At 47.1% G+C, this 11,325-nt stretch overlaps 1 protein-coding gene and 1 pseudogene across 1 annotated transcript in view; both read left to right on the top strand.

Moving 5' to 3' along the window:
* The window catches only part of MDC1 (mediator of DNA damage checkpoint 1), a 17,560-nt gene extending 13,440 nt beyond the window's left edge, over positions 1-4,120 (top strand). Inside the window, 6 exon segments of the mRNA XM_023194376.3 lie at positions 1-786; positions 870-989; positions 1,121-1,303; positions 1,528-1,653; positions 1,742-1,852; positions 3,316-4,120. The exon segment at positions 1-786 is cut by the window's left edge and continues 10 nt beyond it. Of these exon segments, the coding sequence (XP_023050144.2) occupies positions 1-786; positions 870-989; positions 1,121-1,303; positions 1,528-1,653; positions 1,742-1,852; positions 3,316-3,477 (1,488 nt within the window). The 3' untranslated portion in view covers positions 3,478-4,120.
* Positions 4,121-7,156: 3,036 nt separating this feature from the next.
* LOC111527869 lies at positions 7,157-7,848 on the top strand (annotated as a pseudogene).
* The last annotated feature ends 3,477 nt before the right edge of the window (positions 7,849-11,325 follow it).

Here is an 11,325-nt window from a genome sequence, read left to right as displayed (position 1 = left end):
ACATCTCGGGCCACTAGGGGCAGGACAAATAGGTCCTCTGTCAAGACCCCTGAGCCAGCTGTCCCCACAGCCCCTGAGCCCCATTCTACCACCTCCACAGACCAGTCTGTCACCCCCAAGCCCACATCTAGGGCCACTAGGGGAAGGACAAATAGGTCATCTGTCAAGACTCCTGAATCAGTTGAACCAGCAGCCTCTGATCTTGAGCCTTTTACCCCCACAGACCAGCCTGTCACCCCTGAGGCCATACCTCAGGGTGGTCAGAGCAAAACACTGAGGTCTTCCACAGTAAGTGCTATGCTAATTCCTACTACCCCTGAATTCCAATCTCCTGTCACCACAGACCAGCCTATTTCCCCTGAGCCTATTCCTCAAGCCAGTTGCATCAAGAGGCAGAGAGCCACTGGGAATCCTGGCTCCCTCACAGCTCCCATTGACCATAAGCCTTGCTCTGCACCCCTGGAACCTAAATCCCGGCCCTCAAGGAACCAAAGATGGGGAGCAGTGAGAGCAGGTGAATCCCTTACAGCCATTCCTGAGCCTGCCTCTCCCCAGCTTCTTGATACACCAACTCATGCCTCCCAGATCCAAAAGGTGGAACCAACAGGTAGATCTAGGTTCACCCCAGAGCTCCAGCCTAAGGCCTCTCAAAGCCGCAAGAGGTCTTTAGCTATCATGGATTCACCACCACATCAAAAACAGCCCCAAAGAGGGGAAGTCTCCCAGAAGACAGTGATTATCAAGGAAGAGGAAGAAGATACTGCAGAGAAGCCAGGGAAGGAAGAGGTGAGGAGAGGGCTAGGGCCACAAAGCTGGGAAAAATGGCTTCGGGGCTCTGAAACTCCCACCAAGATTTTTCTCAATCTCAGGATGTCATGACTCCAAAACCAGGCAAGAGAAAGAGAGACCGGGCAGAGGAGGAGCCCAACAGAATACCGAATCGCAGCCTCCGACGGACCAAACTTAACCAAGAATCAACAACCCCCAAAGTAAGAGACAGGGGCATGGGACTTTGTGGGAGACAGAGATGAGGGGAGGATGCAAGCAGACCTAGAGGATTGTAGAGATGGGTGCTGATGGTGTGGATTGCTGTGACCACCTCAGGTCAACCCTTCCATAGGTGCTCTTCACAGGAGTGGTGGATGCTCGGGGAGAGCGGGCCGTGCTGGCATTGGGGGGAAGTCTGGCTGGTTCAGCAGCAGAGGCTTCCCACCTGGTCACTGATCGCATCCGCCGAACAGTCAAGTTCCTGTGTGCCCTGGGGCGGGGAATCCCCATTCTCTCCCTGGACTGGCTGCATCAGGTGAGAGGCCAAGGGATGATGACAGACCAATATAGTGGCAAGACTGCTCACGTAGTAGCCTAGAAAGTTGTGGAAGGGAAGAGGCGTTACAGGAAGACGGGCATTAGTGAGCCAGAAGCCTGAATTGATTTAAAAGACATTTTGTGAGCTCTCTCTAAATGCTAGGCAGCAGAGCTGGGTGAGGGGCTGGGCTGAGCTTTGATGCTGACTGCTGCTGTCCTTAGTCCCGCAAGGCCGGTTGCTTCTTACCCCCGGATGAATATGTGGTGACCGACCCTGAGCAAGAGAAGAACTTTGGCTTTAGCCTTCAAGATGCACTGAGTCGGGCTCGGGAGCGAAGGCTGCTGGAGGTGAGAGGCTATCTTTTGACCCGTGCTTCAGCCCTCCCTCCAGTGCTTCCCAACCTACAATACCGTCTCCACCATTTCTTTCTCTTAGGGCTATGAGATCTATGTGACCCCTGGAGTCCAGCCACCACCACCTCAGATGGGAGAGATCATTACCTGCTGTGGAGGCACATACCTACCCAGCATGCCTCGGTCCTATAAGGTATGCTTAGGATGTTCTGGGTCTGGGTGAGGTGGCAGTGGCAGTTAAAGAGGTGGCTGGAATGGCAAAGGTTGGAGGGGAAAAAAAATGCAGGAACAGAAAGGAATATAGAGTAGTGAGAGGGTGGGGAAAGACCTATGGTATAGAAAGGGATAGGAATGAGGGGACAGATCTGCTGATACCCCCATATAACAATCACCGAGATTCAGCAGCTTAATTTAGATTATGCTACTTTTGCTCCATCTATCCCTTTTTTCCTTTGATTTTCTTTGCTGAAGTATTTTATTTCTTTTTATTTTTCTTTATTCTTTCCTTTTTTCCTTTCTCTTCCTTTGCTGAAGTATTTTAAAGCAAACTGCCAATATTACATTATTTCTTCCTACATACTTAAATATACATCTCTAAGAAATATGTGCATTTTGTTTCATAATCACAATGCCATTATTGATCCTAAACAAAATTAACAGTAGTTTATTGGTCATTTGCTCACACTCCATTAATAAAATTTCTCCCATTGACTGAAAAATCTCTCTATACAGTTGTTCAAATCAGGATTCAAATAAGGTCCACATACTGCCACACCTATTATCCTCTTAATTCTCTTTACTCTATAGCATCCCTTAACCCACCCAGCTATTTTTATGCCATCAATTTCCTGCAGAAACTGGGTCACTTGTCCTTTAGAATGTTCCTCAGTCTGGAATTTTGGGTTTGCCTCCCTGTTGCATCATTTATCTTGTTTCTCTGTATTCCATATTTCCTGGAAACTGCAGATAATTGTAAAAGCTTGAATAAATTCAGGTTCATCTTTCTAGCAAGTGTATTTCTTTTTTTTTTTTTTTTTTTTTTTTGAGACAGAGTGTTGCTCTGTCGCCAGGCTGGAGTACAGTGGAGTAATCTTGGCTCATCTTGGCTCACTACAATCTCCGCCTCCCGGGTTCACACCATTCTCCTGCCTCAGCCTCTCGAATAGCTGGGACTACAGGCGCACGCCACCACACCCAGCTAATTTTTTTTTTTTTTTTGAGATGGAGTCTTGCTCTGTCGCCCAAGCTAGAGTGCAGTGGCGCAATCTCAGCTCACTGCAAGCTCCACCTCCCAGGTTCACACCATTCTCCTGCCTCAGCCTCCTGAGTAACTGGGACTACAGGCGCCCGCCACCACGCCCGGCTAATTTTTTTGTGTTTTTAATAGAGACAGGGTTTCATTGTGTTAGCCAAGATGGTCTCAATCTCCTGACCTCATGATCTGCCCACCTCGGCCTCCCAAAGTGGTGGGATTACAGGCGTGAGCCACTGTGCCTGGCCTAGCAAGAGTATTTCATAGACAGTATGCGGTGTGCTTCACTTGGCTTCATATTAGGAGGTATTATTTTAGTGATGCTAAGACTGGTTAATGGGTCCTGAACCCATTTCTAGGATTCTTTTTCATCCCTGATTTTGTGTTTGCTCTGTCTTCCCTAGCCTCAGAGAGTTGTGATCACATGCCCTCAGGACTTCCCTCGTTGCTCTGTTCCACTGCGTGTTGGGCTGCCCCTCCTCTCACCTGAGTTCCTGCTGACTGGAGTGCTGAAGCAGGAAGCCAAGCCAGAGGCCTTTGTCCTTTCCCCTTTGTCATCTACCTGAGAACTCCGCTACCCTTTTCCCTCCCAGACCACAAATTAGAAGATATTTGGAAGAAAGAACTCAGGGCGTTAGAAAGGATTGGGGTATATTGATAACTTGTCCTGGAACATGTGTGGGACTGGAAATCTTTATGAATAAATGAAAAGATAAGGCGTTTGGAAGCCACAGGTGGTGGTTGTTTTTGTTTTGTTGTTTCGTTTTTATGGCCATTTTATTTTGTATTTGTAGTTTTTATTTGTATAGATTTAGGGGATACAAGATTTCTTACATGTATATACTAAATGGCCATTTTAAACTTAGTTTCATGGTCAGATGTCATAAGTGGCAGGTATCTTTAGCTAGAGTGTTGTAATTATTGCTCAATACCACTCATGGTGTCCTATCTCCTATTTGGAAACCATCTCTATTGTTTTCTTACTGAGATTCTTTGGAGTCAGGAACTTGAAGGGATGCTTGGAGTGAGTAGATTTGAGGGTCCAGTTATGGAGTGCTACTAAAACATTTTCTTCTCTCCTGGCCTCTGGAAGCATCTTTAGCTTTGACTTTGGGCAAGTCTCTGTACTTTTCTGGCCTGCTTTTCCAGGATTTATAAAATTAGAGCTTAGGCTTGACCTCTGTGATAAATAAATATTCACTCTGTGCCTTATGGTGTAGTGTAGTTTTTTAAAATGTCTAGGTCTCAAGACACAAACTTTAAAAAAAAAAAGTCACGGACTTGTATTTAATTCATCATTATCTTCTATTTAGGGCAAATTATATAACATTTCTTTTTTTTTTTGAGACGGAGTCTTGCTCTGTCGCCCGGGCTGGAGTGCAGTGGCCGGATCTCAGCTCACTGCAAGCTCCGCCTCCCGGGTTTACACCATTCTCCTGCCTCAGCCTCCTGAGTAGCTGGGACTACAGGCGCCCGCCACCTCGCCCGGCTAGTTTGTTGTATTTTTAGTAGAGACGGGGTTTCACCGGGTTAGCCAGGATGGTCTCGATCTCCTGACCTCGTGATCCGCCCATCTCGGCCTCCCAAAGTGCTGGGATTACAGGCTTGAGCCACCGCGCCCGGCCTATATAACATTTCTTAAGGTTTTTTTTTTTTTTTTTTTTTTTTTCTTGAGACAGGGTTTCATCTCTGTCACCCAGGCTGGAGTGCAGTGGCACCATCTCAGCTCACTGCAACCTCCACCTCCCAGTTCAAGCAGTACTCCCACCTCAGCCTCCTGAGTAGCTAGGACTGCAGGCACACACCACCATGCCTGGCTAATTTTTTTTTTTTTTTTAATTGTTTAGTAGAGACGGGGCTCTATTAAATGTTTGTATTTTTGGTAGAGATGAGGTTTTGTCATGTTGCCCAGGCTGGTCTCTAACTCCTGACCTCAAGTGACCCACCCACCTCAGCCTCCTGAGTAGCTGGGATTGCAGGCACATGCCACCACGCCCCCCTAATTTTTGTATTTTCAGTAGAGATGGGGTTTCACCATGTTAGCCAGGCTGGTCTTGAACTCCTGACCTCAGGTGATCCACCTGTCTTGACTTCCCAAAGTGCTGGGATTACAGGCAAGAGTTACCATGACTGGCCTTTTATTTTTTTGAGACAAGGTCTCACTCTGTTGTCTAGGCTGAAGTCTAGTGGCTTGATGTCGGCTCACTGCAGCCTTGACCTCCTGGGCTCAAACGATTTTCCTCTCAGCCTCCCAAGTAGCTGGGACCATAGGTGTGTGCCACCATGCCTGGTGAATTTTTGTATTTTTGGTAGAGACAAGGTTTTGTCATGTTGCCCAGGCTGGTCTCTAACTCCTGACCTCAAGTGATCCACCTCAGCCTCCAAAAGTGCTGGGATTACAGGCTTGAGTCACCGTGCCCAGCCAAATTTAAAATTTAAAAGTTGATTACAAGGATGTGGAGAAATTAGAATCCTTATACATTGCTGGTAGGAATATTAGATGGTTCAGCCTCTGTGGTAAGCAGTTTGATGGTTCCTCCAAAAGTTAAACATATGGATGGCCACAGTGGCTCACACATGTAATCCCAGCACTTTGGAGGCCAAGGCGGGCAGATCACTTGAGCTCAGGAGTTCACGACCAGCCTGGGCAACATGACAAAACCTTGTCTCTACCAAAAATACAAAAATTCACCAGGCATGGTGGCACACACCTATGGTCCCAGCTACTTGGGAGGCTGAGAGGAAAATCGTTTGAGCCCAGGAGGTCAAGGCTGCAGTGAGCCGACATCAAGCCACTGCACTTCAGCCTGGGCAACAGAGTGAGACCTTGTCTCAGAAAAATAAAAGGCCAGTCATGGTGGCTCATGTCTGTAATCCCAGCACTTTGGGAAGTCAAGACAGGTGGATCATCTGAGGTCAGGAGTTCGAGACCAGCCTGGCCAACATGGTGAAACCCCATCTCTACTAAAAATACAAAAATTAGCCGGTCATGGTGGCAGGCATCTGCAATCCCAGCTATTTGGGAGGCTGAGGCAGAAGAATTGCTAGAACCCGGGAAGTGGAGGTTGCGGTGAGTTGAGATCGCGCCACTGCACTCTGACCTGGGTGATAGAGCAAGACTCCACCTAAAAAAAAAAAAAAAAAAAAAAAAGGCCGGGTGCAGTGGCTCACGCCTGTCATCCTAGCACTTTGGGAGGCTGAGGCTGCTGGATCATGAGGTCAGGAGATAGAGACCATCCTGGCAAACACAGAGAAATCCCGACTCTACTAAAAATATAAAAAATTAGCTAGGCGTGGTGGCAGGCGCCTGTAGTTCCAGCTACTCAGGAGGCTGAGGCAGGAGAATGGCAAGAACCCGGGAGGCAGAGCTTGCAGCGAGCCGAGATCGTGCCACTGCACTCTAGCCTGGGCAACAGAGTGAGACTCTGTCTCAAAAAAAAAAAAAATAGTAACTTCTTTTCTGGCTGGAACCATGTAGGGTGTCATAGAGAAAAAGGAGAGGGCCAGGGTGTGGTGGCTCACACCTGTAATCCCAACACTTTGGGAGGCCGAGTTGGGCAAGTCACCTGAGGTCAGGAGTTCCAGACCAGCCTGACCAATATGACGAAACCTCGTCTCTACTAAAAATACTAAACAAATTAGCCGGGCGTGGTGGCAGGTGCCTGTGATCCCAGCTACTCAGGAGGCTGAGGCAGGAGAATTGCTTGAACGCAGGAGGGGGAGGTTGCATTGAGATGAGATCGCGCCATTGCACTCCAGCATGGAAGACAGAGTGAGACCCCTTCTCAAAAAAAAAAAAAAGGAAATAAAGAAGGAGGTTCCTGCTATGCCAGAAACCCTTAAAAAGCGAAAGAATTTCCCAGAGTTGAAGATCAAAGGCCTGAGAAAGAAGTTTGCCCAAAAGATGCTTCAAAAGGAAAGGAGGAAACTTATCTATGAAAAAGTGAGCCGGGCGCGGTGGCTCACGCCTGTAATCCCAGCACTTTGGGAGGCCGAGACGGGTGGATCATGAGGTCAGGAGATCGAGACCATCCTGGCTAACACAGTGAAACCCCATCTCTACTAAAAACACACAAAAAAATTAGCCGGGCATGGTGGCGGGCGCCTGTAGTCCCAGCTAGCTACTCGGGAGGCTGAGGCAGGAGAATGGCGTGAACCCTGGAGGCGGAGCTTGCAGTGAGCCGAGATCACGCCACTGCACTCCAGCCTGGGTGACAGAGCGAGACTCCGTCTCAAAAAAAAAAGAAGAAAAGAAAAAGTGAAACACTATCACAAGGAATATAGGCAGGTATACAGAACTGAAATCCAAACGGCTAGGATGGCCAGAAAAGCTGGCAACTTCTATGTGTCTGCAAAACCCAAATTGACATTTGTCATCGGGATCAGAGATATCAATGGTGCGAGCCCAAAGGTCCAAAAGGTGTTGAAGCTTCTTCGCCTTTGTCAAATCTTCAATGGAACCTTTGTGAAGCTCAACAAGGCTTCAATGAACATGCTGAGGATTATAGAACCATATATGGCATGGGGATACCCAAATCTGAAGTCAGTAAATGAACTAATCTATCAGCGTGGTTATGGCAAAATCAGTAAGAAGCGAATTACTTTGACAAATGATACTGTGATTGCTTGATCTCTGGGTAAATATGGCATCACCTGCATGGAGGATCTGATTCTTGAGATCTATACTGTTGGAAAATGCTTCAAAGAAGCAAATAACTTCCTGTGGCCCTTGAAATTATCCTCTCCACAAGGTGGAATAAAGAAAAAGACCACCCATTTTGTAGAAAGTGGACGTGCTGGCAACAGGGAGGACCAGATCAACAGACTTCTTAGAAGAATGAACTAAGGTGTCTACCGTGATTGTTTTTCTAATCTAAGCACTTAAACAGTACCTGCTCTCGAATTGGAGAGAAAAAAAGGAAGTTAAACATGGAATTACCAAATGATCCAGCAATTCTGCTCCTAGGGATACACCCAAAAGAATTTAAATCAGGTGTCCAGCCTGGGTGGGGTGGCTCATGCCTGTAATCCCAGCATTTTGGGAGGCCGAGGCGGGAGGATTGCATGAGCCCAGGAGTTCATGGGCAACCAGTCTGGGCAACATGGTAAAACCCTGTGACTACAAAAAATACAAAAATGGGCTAGGTACGGTGGCTCATGCCTGTAATCCTAGCACTTTGGGAGGCGAGGCGGGTAGATCACCTGAGGTCAGGAGTTCAAGACCAACCTGGCCAACAAGGTGAAACCCCATCTCTACTAAAAACTACAAAACTTAGCTGGGTGTGGTGGCTCATGCCTATAATCCCAGCATTTTGGGAGGCCAAAGTGGGTGAATCACCTGAGGTCAGGAGTTTGAGACCAACCTGACCAACAGGGAGAAACCCCGTCTCTACTGAAAATACAAAATTAGCTGGGCTTGGTGGTACATGCCGGTAATCCCAGCTACTCGGGAGGCTGAGGCAGGAAAATCGCTTGAACCCAGGAAACGGAGGTTGTGGCGAGCCAAGATCATGTCATTGCACTCCAACCTGGGCAACAAGAGCAAAACTCTCTCTCAAAAAAAAAAAAAAAGATTAACTGTGCATGGTGGCTCATGCCCATAATCCCAGCACTTTGGGAGACTGAGGCGGGTGGATCATGAGGTCAGGAGATCAAGACCATCCTAGCCAACATGGAACCCCTCTCTACTAAAAATACAAAAATTAGCTAGGCATGGTGGCATGTGCCTGTAGTCCCAGCTACCCATGAGGCTGAGGCAGAAGAATCACTTGAACCCAGGAAGAAGAGGTTGCAGTGAGTCAAGATCATGCCACTGCACTCCAGCTGGCTATAGAGGGAGACTCCATCTCAAAAAGAAAAAAAAAAAAAAAAATTAGCTGGGCATGGGGAGACTGAGGCTGGAGAATCACTTGAACCCGGGAAGAAGAGGTTGCAGTGAGCCAAGATCATGCCACTGCACTCTAGCCTGGGTGACAGAACGAGACTCTGTCTCAAAAAAAAAAAAAAAAATGTAGCCGGGTGTGGTGGCACACGCCTGTAATCCCAGCTGCTTGGAATGCTGAGGTGGGAGGAGGTTGAGGCTGCAATGAGCCATGATTGTGCAACTACATTCCAGCCTGGGTAACAGAGCAAGACCCTGTCTCCAAAAAAAAAAAAGGAAAAGAAAACAGTTGTCCAAATTCTTGTACACGAGTGTTTATATCAGCACTTTTTACAATAGCCAAAAAGATGGAAACAACACAAATGTTCATCAGCAAACGAGTGGATAAACAATTGTGATATACCCATATAATCAAATATTATTCGACCATAAAAAAGGATGAAACACTGATATATGCTACAATATTTTGAGGATGAACATCAAAATGTTTTGCTAAGTGAAGGAAAGCCAGAAACAGAACACATATTATATGATTACACATGTGTGGAATATTCAGAATAGGTAAACCCACAGAGAACAAGAGCAGATTTGTGGTTGCCAGTGGCTGTTGGCGGGGAGTGGGAGGGCGGGAATGAGAAAATGGGGAAATGAGGAGTAACATCATGGGTATGGAGTTTTATTTTGGGGTGATAAAAATGTTTTGAAGGCCCAGCACAGTGGCTCACGCCTGTAATCCCAGCACTTTGGGAGGCTGGGGCAGGTGGATCACCTGAGGTCAGGAGTTCAAGACCAGCCTGGCCAACATGGTGAAACCCTATCTCTATTAAAAATACAAAAATTAGCCAGGTGTGGTGGTGGGCACCTGTAATCCCAGCTACTCAGGAGGCTGAGGCAGGAGAATCACTTGAACCCAGGAGGCGGAGGTTACAGTGAGCCAAGATCGCGCCATTGCACTCCAGCCTGGGCAATAAGAGCGAAACTCTGTCTCAAAAATAAATAAATAAATAAATAAATAAATAAATAAATAAATAAATAAATAAATTAAATAAAGTGGTTAGGCAGGGTATGGTGGCACCCTGGGAGGCTAAGGCAGCAGGATGACTTGAGCCAAGGAGTTTGAGACCAACCTGGGCATCATAGGGAGACCCCATCACTTCAAAAAATAAAAAGTTAGCTGAATGTGGTGGTACATGCCTGTAGTTCCAATTACTCAGGAGGCTGAGACAAGATGACCATTTGAGCCCAAAAGTTCAAGGTTGCAGTGAGCCGTGATCATACCACTGCACTCCAGCCTGGACCGCAACTCAAAAAAAAAGGTGAATTTTATGTTGTATGAATTTCAATTTTTTAAAAATAATTGGGGAGGCCGAGACGGGCGCATCACGAGGTCAGGAGATCAAGACCATCCTGGCTAACCCGGTGAAACCCCGTCTCTACTAAAAAATACAAAAAACTAGCCGAGTGAGGTGGCGGTACCTGTAGTCCCAGCTACTCAGGAGGCTGAGGCAGGAGAATGGTGTAAACCCGGGAGGCGGAGCTTGCAGTGAGCGAGATCCGGCCACTGCACTCCAGCCTGGGCGACAGAGCGAGACTCCGTCTCAAAAAAAAAAAAAAAAAGAAAAGAAAAAAAATAATTGATTACTCGTGTACACTTTTCTGCATGTAAGTAATATTTAAGTTTGGAAAACTTTGCTGTAGTAGAAAGAGCATGAGATTTGCCAAGCATTGTGCTGGCTATTAAACATATCTAATCTCATAATATACATTAAGCACAGCCATTGTGGGGGTGGCAGACAGTATGACCCAAATAAATATTAGTCCCCTTGCACAACTCAAAGCTTTCATACTCTGAAATTGTCCATGTCCCTGAGGCCCTGATTTCTTTCTTTCCGTTTTTTGTTTTTTTTGTTTTTTTGAGACAGAGTTTCGCTCTTGTTGCCCAGGCTGGGTTGCAATGACGTGATCTCGGCTCACCACAGCCTCCGCCTCTCGGGTTCAAGCGATTCTCCTGCCTCAGCCTCCTGAGTAGCTGGGATTACAGGCATGCACCACCATGCCAGGCTAATTTTGTATTTTTAGTAGAGACGGGGTTTATCCATGTTGGTCAGGCTGGTCTCGAACTCCCGACCTCAGGTGATCCACCTGCCTCGGCTTCCCACAGTTCTGGGATTACAGGCATGAGCCACCACGCCTGGCTCCTTTTTTTTCGTTGTTGTTGAGATGGAGTCTCGCTCTGTTGCCCAGGCTGGAGTGCAGTGGCGTGATCTCGGCTTACTCTAACCTCTGCCTCCCAGGTTCAAGCGATTCTCCTGCTTCAGCCTCCCAAGTAGCTGGGACTACAGGTGTGTGGCACCACACCCAGTTAATTTTTGTATTTTTAGTAGAGACAGGGTTTCACCATGTTTGTCAGGCTGGTCTCAAACCCCTGACCTTGTAATCCACCCGCCTAGGCCTCCCATAGTGCTGGAATTACAGGCATGAGCCACTGAGCCCAGCCTCCTTTTTTTTTTTTTTTTTTTTTTTTTTTTTTTTG

This window comes from Piliocolobus tephrosceles, chromosome 5 (assembly GCF_002776525.5).
Source record: "Piliocolobus tephrosceles isolate RC106 chromosome 5, ASM277652v3, whole genome shotgun sequence".
Classification (NCBI taxonomy): Eukaryota; Metazoa; Chordata; class Mammalia; order Primates; family Cercopithecidae; genus Piliocolobus; species Piliocolobus tephrosceles.
The sequence above is the reverse complement of the archived record's forward strand: the minus strand, read 5'-3'. Positions and strand labels throughout refer to the sequence as shown.